This window comes from Zootermopsis nevadensis, unplaced genomic scaffold (assembly GCF_977971745.1).
Source record: "Zootermopsis nevadensis isolate Lab colony 2312 unplaced genomic scaffold, Znev_1.0 Znev_ptg000017l, whole genome shotgun sequence".
Classification (NCBI taxonomy): domain Eukaryota; kingdom Metazoa; phylum Arthropoda; class Insecta; order Blattodea; family Termopsidae; genus Zootermopsis; species Zootermopsis nevadensis.
This window is the reverse complement of record NW_028259149.1, coordinates 15,583,803-15,604,343: the sequence shown is the minus strand read 5'-3', so window position 1 is coordinate 15,604,343 and position 20,541 is coordinate 15,583,803. Positions and strand designations below refer to the sequence as shown.

The 20,541-nt window shown below is 38.4% G+C and overlaps 1 protein-coding gene across 1 annotated transcript; it reads left to right on the top strand.

Moving 5' to 3' along the window:
• The first annotated feature begins 1,705 nt into the window (after window positions 1–1,705).
• LOC110832424 (uncharacterized) lies at window positions 1,706–12,479 on the top strand. Its single transcript, XM_022069398.2, has 4 exons — window positions 1,706–1,850; window positions 4,540–5,232; window positions 5,769–6,182; window positions 11,187–12,479. The coding sequence occupies exons 1-4, from the start codon at window positions 1,740–1,742 to the stop codon at window positions 11,799–11,801; spliced, it is 1,833 nt and encodes a 610-aa protein (XP_021925090.2). The 5' UTR covers window positions 1,706–1,739; the 3' UTR covers window positions 11,802–12,479.
• The last annotated feature ends 8,062 nt before the right edge of the window (window positions 12,480–20,541 follow it).

The window sequence follows — 20,541 nt, the reverse complement described above, 5'->3', positions numbered from 1 at the left end:
TTAAAGTTTATAACCGAAGAAATTTACTAAAAACCTCAGTCAGGAGATCTGGCCTCTGAACCTCCCGAATATAAAGTAGAAAATCATATATCTGCGCCGTTGGTATATGTGATGAAGACATAACAGATTAACCCCATGGAGCAGGGTCCTTCTTGAGAGGCTAACAGTATTTGAATTGTGGTCTCTGTTACGATGCCATGTGGCCTTGTAAACAACCACATACCAACCCAGGAGACCGTAATTCAAACATTTACCTCCGTGAAAACCTCAGATCTCACAAAGCTGGTAGCAATTCAACCCGAAAGGGCAATACGTGTTCAAAAGAGCCTGTCTTGAGTCCCATGAATATAATCCCTTCTAATATTATCCTCCATTTACCCGAGTGGTCTCTCTCCTTCAGGTCCTCCAACCACAAGTTTTAATCCGTTGTTTTATATCCTCCACGAATGCTACTCCCCGCACAAATCTCATCCTCCTTTCCTTGATCACTTACGTAATAATATTAAAAAGTGTACTCTGACATCCCAAAGGCGTTCTTCATGCCAGATCAAGGGAGTTTACGTCAGAAGGGCAAAATGAAGGCCAGGGTCATTGTAGCAATAACAAGACAGACATACGCTGACGGGTCCATAAGGTGTTTTTTTGCCAGAGCGTGAAGAATATATAATAATTTTTTATAGGGACATAACTGCGTGAATCAGCATCTTTCGTGGTAACTTCATATTCGCTCAGATTGCCAAGACATTTCTGCCGATTGTAGTTATTTAGTCAGTAAGTTTGGTCAAAATCCGTTCAGATATGAACCACGCGGACAGGCACCTCCACGTTTTTCACTTACAGTAAAGTGGCCATAATATTAAAGTAAACTAGTCTTATTTTGCGACTTCCTGGCGAGATATTTTCTCACCCACGAAAGTGCAAGTAACTTTCAACCGCCTGGGAACTTCTCAGTGGGGCCAGACTAGCTTCGTACAGGCAGCGACGTACGTGGAAATTTCAAATATGCGTCGCTAGGTGGAAAATGAGACATGGCTCGTCCATGAAAGCGACGGAAACTGATTTTAACATTTCACTTCACAATTTTATTATTTGTAGTGTTCTGTCTGATGACAGGTCCATACGAACAGGATCCTTCCATCCTTTTCTCTTCTCGGACTGGGACCTGTTCATATACGTTCTTGGCAGATGATCCAGAAGTGGTTTGCCATTGCCTTCTTCTGTGTGTGAATGGAGTAATTGTTGGGATGCCACGGAGGAAAACTCCGTGTTGCCTAGACCACGGCCTTGCCCAACACAAGTTATAAATTCTGGCACCGCCGGGAATCAAACCCGAGACCCCAGGATTACAAGGCCAGCGTTCTAACCGCTAGGATACTTAAGTCATATAGCACTCATGGGATAGATTACAAATTAAAACAAAGTTCTCGTAGCAAAACCTGAAAGAGGCCACCACTTACGAGACCTAGGCGTGCATTTGAGGGCAGTATCAGAATGGATCTTAAAGAAATATAACGACAGGACGGGGACTGCGTTTACATGGCTGAGGGCAGGGACAGTGATGAACAATTTGGCTCCATAAAAGGCGGTGTAGTTGGTGTGTTAGAAGACACTGTCCACGCGCGTAAGTTGCATCGCTCTGGCACTGAACCCTGCATCTATGCCACCCGTCGTGTGACATAGATGCCTTATGCATGCAGAGCAGACGAACTCCGCTGCATCCGAAGACATGATCATGCAACATGCAACCACGCCGCCCGGGTCGGACGTCATTAAGGTATATAAGAGATGAAGGTGAGGTCCTGAGGAACTCAGTAGCTTCGCCTTCTGAAGACAGCACTATGAGTCCTCTGGTAAGTACAGGAATCACATTAGTTAATCTCGCAAATGATAGTGTGTGTTGGGACGGGTTTTGATTTTAATGTTGTTAAACGTTCGGATTGTATTACCTGGGAGAGTTAATTAGCTGTGGATTATTTTAAATGTCGATCATTGAAATTTTCAGTATTGAATCTTTACTTTATAGTAGTTAAAAAATTAGCATTTATATCGTGTTCAGTAGAGGATTTTGGTAATGACGGTGTTGAAATTTTAGATTCTGTTAGCAGAAAATTAATTTGTTACACAGTTGTGGACTGTGTATAATACAGAGCTTTGGTATTTGTTTTGTTAAACCTTCGCTTTATAATGTAAGTGGTTGGCCAGTTATATAGTTACTCCGTTAGTTAATTAAATCTGAAAGGTGTCCAATGGCGAAATTTCATATTAGCACGTTATATATATATATATATATTTTAAAAGTCATGAAACATGACCAATGGAGAGCTTCAGCTGGTTCTACTGCTATAGAGGTAGTTTCATAAATGTTAATGACTATTATGATTTATCGGAGACAAAGAGAGAGAAAAGGATACTACTTGTTTAGTTGAAATTTGGAGGTTTCTGCCGATGATACTTTATAATATGTAAAGATAAGCTTGTGAGGGTGTGAATTGAACTCAATTCGGTCAGGGCAGGATCGATTATTACGCTGTTGCTAACACGGTAATATAAATTTATTTTGATTAGCTAAGTGATTATCAGATTCTCACATATGACTGCTACATGTACTTAGTACCAACTGCTTCGATTAATTAGTATTGAGTAAGATACAGCCTACGAGTTATAAATTGGGAAGAAGCGATCTTGGACATTTTCAGTCAACGTCACGACATTCATACCAAAAGTCTGAGGAAGACCACGATTTAGGTGATATCTAACAGAATCAATCAAGCAGATTTCTTGAGATTGTAACTGAAGACCTTGGAACTTTGTTTGTCATGCTTCGAAAGAACAGAGCGTAGGGTTATATGTGAGAACGGGTCTGCTGCCCAGCAAGGTCAGTGATGAGTTAGGCTTGGTAACGCCCAGGTTACAACGCCTGCTCCATTTGCGACGTAAGTGTATTGCGCCTTACATAGTCCAATGCCAATTTATAAAGACAAACGTTGTAACTTATTTGCAAATCTATTCACGGTAAGGATGTCTTGTACTAGTTTCTTGTTTCCAGTCTAGTGTTTTTTTACGCAAGCCGTAGGCGCGTTCTCTTCTAATAAGGACATAGGAATATGTTCCTAATGTCCCACGTTGATCAATTTACAAGATAGCTAGTAGAAGACAACTCTTAATTACCACTATTTATTCAATATAACAGTAAATATGTGGATTAACTAACAATATCTGTAAAAGTTCTTATTAAACACTATCTAATCCATTTTTTAATAATATAATTAATATCTAAATTTTCTGGGTTATTGCGGCGTGTAGTCTGGTAGACGTTTACCGACGTTTCAGAGGTCTTTGTTGCTTCCATCATCAGGACGATGAGTCATTGCCGTGATGATGGAGACAGCAAGGACCTCTGAATCGTCAAGAAACTTGTACCGGACTGTACTGGAACTAAAACCCAGAAGAAAGCCATCTTAGGACTCACCGCCGTGAAAACCTCAAATCATACGTAACAGAATAACATGGACTGTGAATGGTTCTAATGCACTTTTTCATTAAAACGAGAGTTTGTTGAGTTATCAGCAAATATTAATTAAGAAATATCAAAAGTTTTTATGAACGTTTATTTAGACGTTTTACTCCCAGTTGTTTCCACAGCGAGATAGCCCACAAAAGTATGTACCTCATAAGTAATGTGGACCTTCAAAAGAATTTTAAGTCATTAGAAGTCACACATGATATTACTCGCAGAATAAAAATTACATATATAACATTTAATCAAAATATGCCAAAGAACTCGAAAAATATATCCAAAGTTGGTAAATAGTTAATTAAAGAGTACCTTAAAAATAACGAGAGTCATATAACAAAGTAGCTAGACATAAAATCAATGCATGTCTCATAAGGTGTTTCAATAAAATTGGTCTTATATTTTGGGCTCTTACTTATAGACAAGCATTGCAGAAATACAGATCCTGAGTGCCCTATAATTTTCTTTTCAAAAAGGCACCTTAAACGCGGGCAAACTACCGGGTTCTGAATTATCTGAAAAACCGTCAGTTCCCTACGTATCATAATCGCCGTGCGCTAGTGACAACTTCTTCGGCAGTAGTGTGCGGGGGGCAGCATACTCTATACATTGCAGGCATATCGGCAACTACGTGGGACTGCGTTTGTTGCCGAAACTTTGATTAACGAATCATTTATATCTCTTAGCGTGCAATGGTAGGATGCTTCTCTGATAACTAAAATAAAAAATACGCTGAAGGGAGTGGTCGAGGCCTATTTTTTCTATTTTAAGGCACTGTCCCAGCATGCACATGAATATAAAGTAAACCATATGAAGTCAATCAGGATAGCGAGTTTTCTGGCTGCTTGTTGAAGATGAGACTACCGAAATACATAACAGGAATACTAACCACTCAATCGCGACAGTCAATAGATTTAAATCAATAATAAATTAACAGTAAGGTCAGTAATGTATGCAAAATAGCAAAAAACGTCTTTGATAAATACTGAAGCACAGCTAAGAATGAAATATGGTTCGTGTTTCAGATTGTATTATGCTGCATCGCCCTGGCAACCGCCAAACCCAGCGGGTTCCACTCTGCGTTCTACTCCGTCCCTTCCTACGTTGTCGCAAGTCCCTTATCCGTATCCAGCCAGTATCACACGCAGGACCCACTGGGCCAGTACAGCTACGGATACTCAGCAGGATCCTCCGCGAAAGCAGAGTCAAAGACTCTTGATGGCGTCATCCGCGGAGGCTACTCTTACTTGGACGGTAACGGCGTCGTACAGTCTGCTAACTATGTCGCCGATGACGCCCACGGATTTCAAATAGCTGCCACTAACGTGGCCGTTGACACTCCTGAAGTTGCTGCCGCCAAGGCAGCCCACGCCGCTGCTTACAATGAAGCCGCCTATGCATCAGCTGCGGCACCAGACGCTGACGAGTCGATCATCGTATCTGCCCCCGTAGTCAGCTCCTACGTCGCGTCGCCACCAGCCTTAAGCGTCGTTAAGGAAGTTCCGTCCAAAGCATTTTCATACGCGACGTTAGCGATTTCTCCTGCTGTCTCTCACGTAGCTGCAGCCCCTGCCGTCACTTCTAACGCCGTCAGTGTTGTCAAAGACGTCTCCTCAAACGGCTTCTCGTACTCAACCGTATCTGCTTCTCCGTCAATCTCCGTGGTATCAGCTCCTGCAGCTGTATCCTACTCCGTTGCCGCTGAGAAGTTTCCCGTTGTAAGTTCGTCTCTACAAGACTGTTTTAAATTAACATACATTACGTTTTACTTAAAACTTTTTATTCCAGTCTGAGAAGATGGCTCTCTTCTGGGTTGTAGCGCCGTGTAGTCTGGCAAAAGTTTACCAAAGTTTCAGATGTCCTTACTGCCTCCATCACAGGGCCCTGATGATGGAGACACTCACGCCAGATAAACATTTTTCAATAATCACAACATATTTCGGCAACTAGTGCAGACCTCAGGCGATTTTCAATTGTTCACAACACATATATTAATAGTATGTCATTATCTCTCTTCAAACTATGTTATGCTATTATCTACTGCCATCAATGATAATATTTATTATTGTTATAGTATTTATATTTATCAGTTAAATATTAATTTTATCGTGTCTACAATAATGTTATTAAAATATCTGAAACATTTAACGTCACACGAAACGCCATCTTCAGTAGAGTTTCGACTGTTTGCTGTTAATCTGTTAATAGATGCACGGTTTAACTGGCGCTTAATGTTGTCGTATCTTACTCCCAGGTTCCTGTAGTGAATGTGAGAACTGTAGTTGCCCCAGCCACTGCATACGCGTCCACCAGTCACCAGTACCACACACAAGACGCCTTGGGCCAGTATAGCTACGGATACTCCGGAGGACCCTCTTCCAAGGTCGAAACCAAGACTCTTGACGGTGTGACACGCGGTGGATATTCCTACGTAGACGGAAATGGCATTGTGCAGAGCGCACGTTATGTAGCTGATGACATCAATGGTTTCAGAATAGCCGCAACTAATATCCCGGTCGGTCCTGAGTCTACTGTCGTGAGCAATGTTGTTGTGCCACCCGTGGCTTTTGACCACCAGGTTGTCGCTGACACACCTGAAGTTGTAGCTGCCAGAGCCGCCCACTTCGCAGCTCACGCAGCTGTCAAATATCGTGATCACTATGTTTATTGAACAGATGCGAAATAATAAGGTTTGTTTCAGTGAACTTAAAATGGCCGACTGTATTTTTCTGAACATAATACACCCCATTTCAGTTCTCAAATTTTACATAGCATGCAGCCCAAAAAATCCCTATTGTAATAAATTTGTTTCAGACGCATGTAAAATAATTACTTGTCAACGTACGTATTTCAATTGTTTCAATAAAATTCACATTTATGTGTTCTTGCATGATGATAAAGGAATAAAAAATACATTCTAAGATTAAGCTTAGTGTTGTAAAAGTAGACGGCTAAGATTTTACATACCCGTGTGATGGCCCGCAGAACAGTTACCTCTTTTTCAACCCGCCCTTAGAGAATACAAAGTTTTACTTGACTGTTGTACACGTGATGTCTAGAAATGTTTCCATTCCGCCTGATATTTTAAATTTAGGATATAAATTATATTTGGGTAAATATGTCATTCTCTGTTAGGCTACTTGTAATTTTACGTGTTATTCCATTCAGGTTCGTCAGTTTTCATTGAGGAGTTTAATGCGATAACATCCTACTTCCTTGTAAATTGCTGAATTAATCACATAGGACTTTTTATTTTACTTTTTTAAGATAGTAGCATTTAGTTCTGTCTTAAACTTGAGTCGTAGCATTTCCTACATCCATAACTTTTCATGTCTGTTGTAGTCACAGGAATAGATTTCCCAGTACAATTTATCCACGATAAGCTTTTGGGCAGCACATAGCTGTCTCACCTTAAAATTAAAGCTCAAATATACTTTCTAAAAATAATTTAACAAAGACATAATTAAAACATATATTTAAACATCAATAGTCACTGGGTAACTCTCCATCTTATGTTTTAATTTCATCGAGAAGTGTCGGCATCTTGATAATAAGTCATATTAGTTAGCGGAAGCCAGCTGAAAATATATCTCTCATTTTAAAATTTTCCTGAATTGTGCATATCACTTATTCAATCAATTGTATATTGAATAATTTACATTCACCAAAATACAATCTTGACGATTACTATGACATCATGTTATTATAATAAAATAGCTTTATTTCTGAAACTGTTACCATAACCTCCAAATCATCCTATCCTCCAGTGTCATGCGTAATACATCACTTCAGTCCTTACGGTATTAAACGTAAAAAAATCTTTCAATAACACACGTTATACAGCATCTGACAAGAAGATGAATGTGGATGATGAACGTGGAAGAAAACAGTCATTGGCAATTTGAAAAGTATTAATCCAACATTTGTCTCAAAAGACTAAAAAAATCCACACATGGTGTAGCATTAATACTCAATATTTTCTCGCTCCAAGAACCTCGTTAAAATCTTGAATTACCATTGACCTTCAATAATTTTCTTTTGCGTTTTTAATTAGTTTCTCTATACAAGTCACAAGGCAAAACTTTTAGTAGGTGACAAAGATTCCTTGTTACATTAAAAATATAAGAAATTTGATTTTGTTTATTTAATTAATTTAATTGGAAAAATATTTTCAAACTCTTCTTGATAAAGAGAATCATAAATGACCAATATAAATTTTTTTGTGAAGTGTTTTTAATTGAAGTAATGCATACTGAAGCCTAGTCATTCAAAACTCTCAACCATTTTATTTAAATTTAATTTGAATCACCAGTTAAACTTGAAAAAATAATCTTCATATTTGTAATACATTGAATGAATGAATAAACATAGTCAAGCTAACCCCATATCATCAAACAAAGCCAAGAATGAGTGACTTTATTTAGTGTTTTGTCTGACGACAGGTCCATACGAACAGGATCCTTCCATCCTTTTCTCGGACTGGGACCTGTTCATATACGTTCTTGGCAGATGATCCAGAAGTGACATGTGAACTGTTTATGTGGCACGTTACAAATAAAAAAAACAAATTACGTAGGTATGAAATGCATTGAGTCTAGGTTAGTTTTGTTGTGAGCTAAGATGTTAAGAAAATTGAACTGTAACTTGGATTATATTTCAGATGTAATATCATACTCCTTCATTCCCTGACAGTTCATCACAAAGAAGAAACTTTCGCATGCAAGAATGTAAAAACTGGAATAAATTACTGGTAAATTATATCATTATTCCTAATCTGGTACGCCTAGTCTATAACTCCGAAATTCAGCTGGACAAATACGATTGAATAAATTCATGTTTTAACAGGCAAAACGTGTTGTCATTTCAACACTGTGTGCGATACATCCCACAAGTCTGCCCATGCACACAAACACACGCCATGTTGGAGGAGCCTATGAACTGCAGACCAAGGAAGAAAGTTCAAGGTCACTGCTAATTCAGCCTGAAGTTCACATATTCCTTGCAGATTCTGTGCATGGGCTGCACTTCTCGGATGCTTTGCTTTGTAACTTTAAACAGTAATTACTTCACAAGTGTTTTTTTCCAGTACAGCCGATGTAAAGTACCACTTACATTAAAGCACGCATGAGTATAAATTATTATTTTCTTGCCTCTGAGCCAAGTGTCACGCAGTTCGTTACTCTACAGGCATATAGCTTCAGTTCAGTGACTCGAAGTTTCCTCAACATACATAATAAATCTAACGCATATCTTTAGCAACGAGATGCTGTAGTTGGTGGGCACCACAGAAGCACAGAGAACTGTTTGAGGGCCCCAAACTCAGGCTACAGTCAAAAGATTTGTGATTGCAGTTATTCACTGATGCATCTGTACCACCTCCCCTCCTCCACACACACTACAAATTATGATCCACCTATTAGCATGCTGCGTAGTGAACAGTAAATATGCTAGAATATAAAATCTTAATGACAGCGTACTATATGAATTCAAAATGACACAATCAATTTTAAAGCATCTAATTATAGTCTCTGTGTCTGCATAATTACTAATATTATCTGAAGAAAATATTTCATCATTCCAAACTAAAACTGATGCAGATTCAAGTCTCAAGGCATAGAAAATAATGTTGTCTAAATTCCACTGAAAAAATTAAATATGATACACCAAAACATACAATACATGAAAACTGTTTCAATTATCTCTTGCATGGACCACAGTAACTGTACTTTACATGTAAACCATGTTTTCTATGAGAAACCTAACCCTTTCCAGTGCAACGTCGGTGGACTCGACAACGCATTCTACTCCACTAGACCCAATACCAAAGTTCTGGACCATGTTCATTTCATGCCTATACGAGTAATTTTACTTGGAAACAAACATAAACTAGTGAGATTTGAGGTTTTCACAGCGGTGAGTATGAAGATTTCTGTCTTCTGGGACAGCGCAACAACCCAGAAGACAGAAATCTTCATAAACTAGTGAGTTTGGTAATCTCATCATTAGACCAGATACGATCATTTTCTCAGCTTCTTTCAGCCATGTTTGCACTTTAAATATATTTAGACATAGAAAATTAGTAAACTCATAATGATGGAATATAATATTTTTAATTTTACACCTGTATGAAAAAAGGCATAGTTGAGTTGGTGGAGTCATGTGACATCTGTTGGGTTGAAAGAGAATTAGAAGGAATGTCCTATGAGGTAGAACAAATTTTTAAGGCTAAATCAATCGTGAATTTTATATCGATTTTGAAAGAAGTACATGTTATTACTTACCTGAGGATGATGTGTTCTAACGTAATAAAGGGCTCAAAGAGTTAATTTTTTTTAACCAATCTAAAGAATAAACAGGAAAGCCTAATTAATGATAAGAAAGCATCTGACACTATCACATAAATACTCAACCTGTTAAAATTATGGTCGTTCGTGTGAATAATAGACTGCAATTTATTTGGCCGATTACATCAACTCATTTTAATGGGATTTATAAGCGTCATGTAAATTTGGATCGCCAAGACTAATTTGCATTAGTAATTCCATACACGAACACACGTAATCGAACCAGATATCAAGTAATGTCACATGACAGGAAAAAAGGTGTTCTCGGATCGTGTTCGGATGTAGGCATATGATCTTCCGAGTCGCACCTCGGACAGCTATATAAACTAAGGAGCATACCAGATTAGACATCGCAGTAGTTATCGTGCGTCGTCATGGACAGGTGTCTCCAGGTAAGACGTCTTAACCTTGATTACTTATTCAAATATCGCTATTACTGTAACACTCAAAACGGTGTAAATATTTTCCAACTTATTCTTTGCGTTTTTTCTGGCCTCATTGGTTTTGAATATTTAATGTTGGTATAAATTAGAAATCTACCCAATGTTACTAACCTGATCACAGTTCTAATGGCACATTAAATATGTGTTTTGTGAAAAATGTGCAGAGAACACACAATAAAGTCCTTTTATTTACGAAAGTGATCCAGATTAGAAGTTACTTATTAGATAGGTTACAAACAGCCCACAGAAATCATTCCAAGTCGTCATCAGCTTATGAAAATTATATATTCACGAAACCCCGAGTCACTATAGACCAGTCTACTGGCCGAGATCTGAACCCGGGACCTTTCAAATACGACACAGGAGAGATAGACAAACAACGATTTTCGTGGTTGCTGTGATTATAATCGTGATTTTCCCGAAATCACTGGGATTTATGTAAATATTGAACCAGATGGCACATGTGTATTTCGTGGTTACCTACAAACATTTACTCTCTCTCAAGTGTAAGCTGATAATCGCAAAAATTTTGAAATTTATGTACACTGATGTCTAAAATCTCACTAATTTAATTTCTGTTTGTGTCGTCCAAGTGTGACATTACTTTTCAATTTATGTACACTGTGGATTGTCATATTTTTAGTGACATTTCTATTTGTCACATGTAATAGTTATATCGCCATAACTCGATTTCTCGAATTAGATAGTGACGTTTCCTTCACATCCGACTTAACGGTCAATGCAGTCTCTAGAGCCATGTTAGTGATTGTACATTTTAAAGGTTATGTTAAGAACAAACTAGTAAATACTTTATCTTTTACATCCCACACTTTATACCCCGGAGATGTAGGACTGATGTGCGTAACTCAGTGTTTCATCTCGCAGATAGTGCTTTACGCAGTCGCCATCGGAGTTGCTCGTGCTAGACCTGATATCCTTCAGGGCTACGTGGTTCCAGTCGGCCTCTCCACCCAGTACCACGCTCAAGATGCACTTGGACAATACAGCTACGGGTACTCTGATGGTCTGTCTAGCAAGAACGAGGTGAAGACATTCGACGGTGTGACCCGCGGTGGATACTCATACTTGGATTCTAATGGATTAGTCCAGAGTGCCGCGTATACAGCAGACGCTGTGAATGGCTTCAAAGTGTCGGCAACTAACCTGCCCGTGGCTCCCAAAGCTGACCCCGCAGATGCACCCAGTCCCGTCCAAGATACGCCTGAGGTATCTGTGGCTAAAGCCGCCCACAAGGTGGCACATGACGCTGCTACCGTGGCCGCTTCGGCCCCCGAGGTCCCTCTTGTCTACTCCGCGATAGTGCCCGGTGGCTTCGCCTACTCCACATATGGCGGAGTTCCAGGCATATTAGCTTACTCTTCTGTAGCACCAATACATCTTGTTTCTCCAGGAGTTCCAGCTGATACACCAGAAGTCGCTGCTGCAAAAGCTGCCCACTTCGCTGCCCACGTCGAAGCCAAGTTGAAGAGCCTTGGCTGAAAAGAAGAGTACAGGAACTGAGGCTTCCCTTTCAATACTTAAGAACTTGGCAATCCGATTCTAATTACTGTAAGGCAAACGAAAGTAGGAGGTAAATTGTTGTCAGTTTTGACATGACCACTTCCGACTTACAAAAACAATGCATTTTCAAATTCGGCGCACACACGGTCCTTTGTATTCTTACAGCGATACGCATAAAATCCTCCTCAGTTCGCTGTGTTATTTTATTTGTTTTCATTTAAATTCAGTGAGAAACTCAAAATACCAATCATTTTTGACAGTAACTGTGAAGAGGTGTTGTAAAGAGATTCCTGCATTTTCCGGTCTTTGGCTTTAATTTCGAATGCGCTTTTCCCAGGTTTCCCTGGACTGGACCTCTGTTTATGTAATTTTTTCTTAAGTTTCCTTTTGCCTCTCATACATTCACGGGGCATTCTCTATTTTCCATCCTACTTACAAGTCAAATAAGTCCCTGCAACTAATTTTATGTTCTTTCTTTAACTAGTTGATGTACAGTTCCTTTATTCTCTTATATGTATACAGTACGAAGCTAACAGTCTTCATTATATTAGTCTTCAAGACATAAAATATAAATGTAACGTAGCGTATAGTATCTATGATTTCATTTCTGCAAGTGTTTTAAAAGCAGTCAATAAAAGTAATATTTTATTACATAAATTCACAAATTAATTGTGGCACTGACTGTGGTATGAATGTTGTGTCTTTCACCACTAAATGTTCTTTAGAGATAAATATTGCCGACATAAACAATTATTTCCACGTGGAAGAGGCCGGACTGAACTAGTGGCAATCCTGTAATAAATAATACCTTAAACCACACCCTTCCGAATGCAATTCATCATCATACACCCTTTTATCTCCTACATGGAGCATAGGAGCCTCCTTTTGAACGTTTCTGATCTATTCTTTCGACATTTGATACGTACTTCTTGAACGAGTGGTCAGCCCATCGCAAGGCCTCCACCAAAGACATGGGTGAGAAATAGAAACTCAATTTTGCTTACGAAACATCTCATTCTTTTACATGCCTTAAATCTACGACGTGGGGCCGTCGGCTTTACTTCCCCTCCGAAGGGGGTCGTGATACGGATTTGTATCACCCTTAAAAATCAATCGACCTCAGCCGGGTTTGAACCCGCAAACCTTGGGGTCCAGCACGCTACCACTAGACAAACGAGGGCGACTCCGAGTGCAATTGATCCAATGATACTGTTCTACTCCTTTAGTAAACATTACTTTAAATCGATATAAATATTGGTTTAATGTTTTCGGAATGAAAAAGGCAGCTTGGTAATAACATGTTAGGACTGTAGAATTTGTGTCAAATTTTCTATTTACACCAGAAAGATGTAATGACTGAAAGAAATCTCAGTTAAGTCTTCAACTGTCGGATGTTTCTTTTCTACGTGTGGCCTTCCAGAGGTCTTTTTAAAAGACTCGTACGAGCCTACAAATATCGTCGGAAAACAGTGTTTGCAAACAGTTTTCCGAATGTGTTTGAGGACTGTCGGCAAACACTGTTCCACGTCCAAAAATCTCATGGATCAGCCAGTTATGAATATTGGCCTACGACCAGTGGCGACTGAAACAAAAATGAAAATGTGTACTCCATTCTGGATTAAGGGATGGTCTTCCAGCTTTGATGGGCGTGTGTGTATAAATACAGCTATTTCACTAGTTGTTTTGTATGAGTGTAAGATTTTGTCTGCTGCTGAATACACAAAGAAGGAATGAACGTACACACAATGTTGATCAGGAAACCTCTTCGAATATTGTAACTGAAAGGACCTACAAATACGTCGGCGTCTAATTATACAATATTAACATTTATCTTGGGAATTTAGTAAGAATTGGAAATGTATGGACCGTGTCCAATGGCTGAGTTTGTTACTAGCGATGTTGAACCTTCCTTTTCGCAACCAGTTTACACTTCGTTACCATATCTATGAAGTAAATCAAAACAGTTGGAATATGAACATATCCGAAGTATATAGACACTCACATAAACAATATAACGGTCGCGATATTTCAGTAGTTGTCCTTGTCCGCCCAAAAATATTTTACGGACCACAATGGAGTGTCATGATAAACAAGTTGTCTTTTATTTCCTCTTTAATAATTCTAAGGAGACATATTCATTTAATCTGATGCCAAGGCAACCGCATTTGTTTTCTGATTGCAGTGGTCATTCGGGAATGGTAAAATATTAAATATTTCAAATAAGAATACAAAAGAAATACTTTAACAAAGCCTGTTCATCATTAATGAACAACATAGTTAAAATCTTATCGTTGTTTTGAGATCATGTTATGATTTTTCTCCATGCACGCTGTAATGTTTATGATTAACGCATTAACTACATACTACAGTTTATGTGCATGAAACTTGATGTATTTGGCTAAATTTGTGCATTTGAAGGAAAGTAATGTCACAAGGTTTTCTCAGGGCTTGCTATTAATAAAGTTGTAGAATGTTTTTAATGATATCGAATCAGAAATAAAATCAGGTAATCACTATAATAATCATTCCTTTCTGTTATAATCAACGGACTTTTAATGTTTCTGTTACCACAATTCCAAATCGCTGAGAAACATGCCATGTCATTAACTGAACATTCCAAACTTCAGACCTTCAGCATCACTAGCAAAACAAAGTTATAATTAAAATGCTGACGCGAAAACCTAATAACAGGAAAATTACAATTATATAAACTAAAAGAAAGCTATAATTTTACAGCTCTCTATTATTAGTGCGCTACATCTGAATTTCAATTACAGACACAGCAAAAGAGAATAATATAAATAATAAATACAGCAAAATAACAACAACCAGATTATCAAGAAATTACACGAATACAGAGAAAGTCAATACACAAAGGCAACTTGCTGCTGAATATACAAATATCATTATAATAATATAATTGATAATTTAGTTATAATAGCGTGATTTATTTCAATACGTTTTCAGTAAAAAATAAAATTCAGAAAGACGCATATATTTTTCGAAGTACAATATTAAAGTGTACAGTAAGAAAATGCAAGATTATTTTTAGTATATAATTTGCCCGATAAAATCTTTGCTGCGAGAACTTGAACAAAAAAATAATGTGACAATTATTCGTAAAATCTAACACCCTAGTAAAATTCCTTCACAAGTCAACATAGAAAACGTGGCTTACATAATAAATTCTCTGTCCTTGAACAGAATAACTGTTGCGGTCCCACCTATGCGGTCTCCACCCAAAGCGCGTACAGCCAACTTGTCATTGAGAGTCCCGCTACTAAATCCGCGGACCATCCAGTTATAACTCCGCGCGATGTTGAGACCAAGACCGGTTTTCGTTTTCCGGAATGTGAGTCGCGTAACGAAGTCAATTATGGACAAACAGCAGCTAACAAACGATGATGACGCATTATAGCTGTGAAAATCTACATCAGAGACCAACAAAATTACGTCAGTAGATGGAACTCCTGGGCTGTCACGCGTTGTGTTCAACGCTGCTGTATCTCTGGACTCGATCCATCGATCTGTTTTCTAAAACGAAACCACTACGTTTCGCGAGATTACTGCACGATACATAAAACATGTTGCTGTAATTTATGTATTAACTTTAAAACACGCACCTCATTTAACTAATATTTAAAATTCAGATTTTACCTTAAACCGAACGTATATCTGCAATGAAGCATGAACTTGTTAAGATTACATAGGGAAATATTAGCTGCTTATTTTGAGAATCACATTAACTCCTTAAATACAATTTAATGTCATACAGAATTATACATAGAGTTACCACTGGCTTTAAAGTGTTAATGACGTTGAATATGCAGATTTAATACACGCTATATGTAAATTTGTTGGGATACTGTATTGTTGAAACATCACAAAATGCTAAATCTACTATAAAATCTTATATACTATAAAAATTTGTGATTTCGTCGTCGTCAATAAATTACGTCATCAACAATGTCAACTATAAACAAACTCGGCATTGTTGAGGAACACAACAATGCCGAGTTTAGTGTCTTACTCAAGATTTTAAAACGCAACCCCCCCCCCCCCCGAAGGGGTTTGTTGCTTTTTAAAAACTTGACCAGCCGCTCCGAGGAGCTCCGAAAGGAGCGTTCTGCCCTAGTTATATAAAAACTTACTGCTTAGTTCTAAATTAATAAATAAGATCACAAGAAGTTAATCTCACTTCCTGAGACCCAGAATCATTACAATGAACGTAACTATTTAGTTTTATTGTCAATACTGGGCATTGATTGATGTTTCTATTTCGACGCAGAAGTATGTCTGACGACAAATTTGCTAGTTCCGGGTTTGCGGGCGGCAAGTCGAGAATGTTACTGAATGTGACAACCGCTTTGATAGACAAGCCTAACGGATCAGCAAAGTTTGTTTCCACTGACACATATACTCTGGATTGACATGCAAACTGCGTCTCAAAAACGAGAATATAAATACGTTTTTATATACAACTATTGTGATAGTAGAACCAGGTGGTTCGGCAACGCCGTCACAAACACCGGACGCCGTCGGATGCCAGTTCCATTGTCACAAGCTGTTTCTCCGTAATCCATCGTGTTATTGTCCACATCATTCACAGTTTTTCAAATAACGGGTTTTAAATACGCTTTCCCACCAAAACTGTATGCATTACTTTTTTCTCCATACCTCCAAATGACAGATTTTAATTTTAACTTTATCATCAAAATTCTACATGCATTTATTGTCTCCCCGTCATACCTGTATGCCGAACCATCGCAGCCTTTTAGACTTCAATGTTCCGACAGAACTAACTCAGCTGCGAAATATTTAAAATAGGACACAATCATTTTCATCCCGATTTATGAACGATTATCAGTAAGGATAATTAATACATGCACTTCAAGTCTCGAGGAAAACCTACAACGTCTAATCCTGCCGAGTCCAAAATTTATTACAGCCAAAAACAAGTTGAAGATTTCTGTCTTCTGGGTTGTTGTGCTGTGTAGTCTGGTCGATGTTTACCAACGTTTCAGAGGTCATACTGTCTCCATCATCAGGGCGATGAGTATGAAGATTTCTGTCTTCTAGGTTGTTGCGCTGTGTAGTCTGGTCGATGTTTACCAACGTTTCAGAGGTCATACTGCCTCCGTCATCAGGGCGATGAGTATGAAGATTTCTGTCTTCTGGGTTGTTGCGCTGTGTAATCTGGTCGATGTTAACCAACGTTTCAGAGGTCATACTGCCTTCATCATCAGGGCGGTGAGTATGAAGATTTCTGTCTTCTGTGTTGTTGCGCTGTGTAATCTGGTCGACGTTTACCAACGTTTCAGAGGTCATACTGCCTCCGTCATCAGGGCGGTGAGTATGAAGATTTCTGTCTTCTGGGTTGTTGCCCTGTATAGTATGGGTGATGTTTACCAACGTTTCAGAGGTCATACTGCCTCCATCATCAGGGCGATGAGTATGAAGATTTCTGTCTTCTGGGTTGTTGCGCTGTGTAGTCTGGTTGATGTTAACCAACGTTTCGGAGGTCATATTGCCTCCGTCATCAGGGCGATGAATATCGACCAGACTATACAGCGCAACAACCCAGAAGACAGAAATCTTTATGCTCACCGCTGTGAAAACCTAAAATATTACAAAATGAAGTTTTTTGATGTTTTTATGACTTATTTACATAAACAGTATAAAATAAATGCATAATTTTGTCAAGGCCGCCCGCATTCTTCATGTCCGAAAATACTTGTTATCGCATGAAACTTGGTACTGGGAGCCAGCACTATTCCTCTTAGTGATGATTTCAGAACATTTTTAACTTGTGATCTTTTGTGATTTAATTAACCAAAATTTAACCTTTAATACCTTTAATGAAATCTAACGAAAGAAGATATTCCGCAAAACAACAGTGAGAATCATTCTCAGGGAAATTTAAATTCGGAGTCAACCGGTTAATTGTAACCGATATCAATCATGAAGCTTAAATAGAACATCACAGATTTAAAACACAGCTTATAGCACAGCGAATACGTGTATGACGCAAAAATATATCTCGTTGCGTCATAACGATTTTCGATACAGCGAAAGTTTGACGAAGTTTAATTTACGCGAATATGGAAAGTGTGATACCTGTTATCTGATGAGATTCACACCTAAAATAAAGAAACATCAAAGGAACAAATAATCGAAAGAAGAATATAGAATATAAGTAGATAATTCAAAATGGAATATTGATGTACCTTTCAGTTCCTTGCAAGTGTGGAAACGTACAAAATCTACACCAAATAAAATTATCTCAAAAAGTATGCATGTTCATATATCAATCTACTTTCAGATTTTCTCGACGTTTAGGCTTCATGGAATGCAGTTAGAATCGAGTTACTTTCCGTCATCTGTTCCGGTTTCAGTGTCTATCTGGAACCAGATTGCCTTACGCAGTAGCAAACAATTCATTACACGGTCAGCGCACAATTGAATTAAACTTATGTAGTAACTTACATACATCATCCATATGCGGTATATGACCTTACTCCCATAAATGTCACCGTTAGTATGAAATGCGGAATAGTTTTGATTCAATTAATTTCATGGTTAACTTTCTTCAGTCTCCTCATTAATTTACTTAGAGAAGATATTTCTTGATGCCTCTAAGCCAGCTCAGATAGTTTTAATTGGAAGTTTGCTTACAAGCATGGACCACGCCCTGCCGCGTATAACTTTAAACCTTTTTCCCCCTTACTACGACGCTTATATAAACCAGAGGAAGGGGTACGCTTCAGAATCGAGTGGTCTAATCAGCTCTTCTGGTACAATTTTATATCTTCCTTTCTAAATTGCTTAAAATCTCTCCATCGCTAAACTCTCGCGTTTCAGAGACCGGGACAGAATTCTGCGTTAAACAGAGTCGACCCTTTGAAGACCGAGTCTCATCTCGACAGAACTGGAAAGTGTAGTCCATATCTGAATACTCATACTTTCCACATGCGTTCTTTGGGAATTTTTAATTATGAATTTTCGTAGCTGAAAAAAATATCGTATTAGACACAAATTACGCAAAATTTTGCAGTAAATATCTTCCGTGTAAGTGAACCAATAGATCAGGGGCTACGTAGAAACATATCTCTTCAACATAAGACTTATTCATTACTGTTAACTACTTACTTCTTACTTCTACATAATTTCGACTGTTGTCATTGATATGCACGAATAAAGGTTTTCTTTAGTCACTCCTGATTCGCCTGTTACAGGAATAACATAGATTCAGGGGACATTGACAGTGTATTACAGATTGATCACTAAATGCAATATATATCATACGATAAATATTGAAATATCTCTTGACCTGTTATTTTTAAAGGAAAGAAGTATTAATAACATATAACGTTCGTGATATTTCTTAGACAACTTTAAATTCTAACAGTACAGATCATGTGTTTAATATCTTCTTTGAGTAACGTAAACCATACCAATATGACACAACACGAGTTAGCTTAGAGTAGCGTACTGAATTCCCATGTACGGGATTATTGGATCGAAACCTCGAAGAGTCTAATTCTTTTCAATTTATCGTGCAGCTATCAGTTGTGTTATATTATACAAAGAATTACGAAACCATAGTTGTGTATTTTCGAAAATCTATTTTCCTTACATCTTTGTATAAACCTAGTGTCGACCTTAGCCCACAAGTTCTTTAGTCCGCCATGATGGTATCACTTATTTAAAGAAGTTAAAATGTATCAGTTTATTGTAGCCTCCAGTGGTACGTCCATGCAAAATGTCATCCAAAACTGTCTAGTGGATGAAGAGATAAATCATGCGGACGGACGGAGAGACAGGCATGATCAGACCTTTTGCGCTCATTTCATGCACACCGTGCAAAAAAAACACATAACAACAATAATAATAATAATAATAATAATTCAAAATTTAGTCCTTACCACAAAGAAAATAATGCATGTCTATTACAAAGATCAGCTGGTCAATGTTACGTAAATGACATCTCATTATTCTGAGAAAAATACGATAGATGCACTCTGCACGCAAAAATGCAGGGTTACCGACTGTTAATTGAAGTGAATTGAACTGAATTGAAAAGTGTTAAACAACGTCCGCAGGAGTAGCGTTGTCAACCTGATACCGTTAATGCCGCTCAATGAAAGAGGTTCAATCACATCGGTTTATTCCAACCGTGATTTACGTACCTTGTAGCCTGGTGGTCTTTAGACGCAACAGCGTGTGCCATCCTCCTCTGACTGCTCACATTGCTGTGGCAAAGCTCTAGACTTATCAGGCGGTGCAGCCATCTTGACAAAGGTTTCAGTGGAGTCTGTCTCTCGCCATCATACGACTTTCAGACAGACCACGGTCGCCTCCTTCTGAACCCTTACCTATTTATCAATCCCGATTATTCCCTTACCTCGTGCAATGTTACGTAACTTTATCTGTCAAAACAGCATCATTAAATTATCTCAGACTCAGAGAACAAATTTTTATGTAGATTCCTGTCTTCTGGGTTGTTGCGCTGTGTAGTCTGGTAGATGTTTATCAACGACCTGATGACGGAGGCAGTATGACCTCTGAAACGTTGGTTAACATCTACCAGACTACACAGCGCAACAACCCAGAAGACAGGAATCTTCATACTCATCGCCCTGATGATGGAGGCAGTATGACCTCTGAAACGTTGGTAGACATCGACCAGACTACACAGCGCAACAACCCAGAAGACAGA

What these genes read in the sequence shown, in the direction of transcription:
- LOC110832424 (XM_022069398.2), top strand. Translation starts at nt 1,740, where the DNA reads ATGCAACCACGCCGCCCGGGTCGGACGTCATTAAGGTATATAAGAGAT. An exon ending in CCGCTGAGAAGTTTCCCGTT is followed by an intron (nt 5,233 to 5,768) that starts GTAAGTTCGTCT and finishes TCTTACTCCCAG; the next exon opens with GTTCCTGTAGTGAATGTGAG. An exon ending in ATCGTGATCACTATGTTTAT is followed by an intron (nt 6,183 to 11,186) that starts TGAACAGATGCG and finishes TTCATCTCGCAG; the next exon opens with ATAGTGCTTTACGCAGTCGC.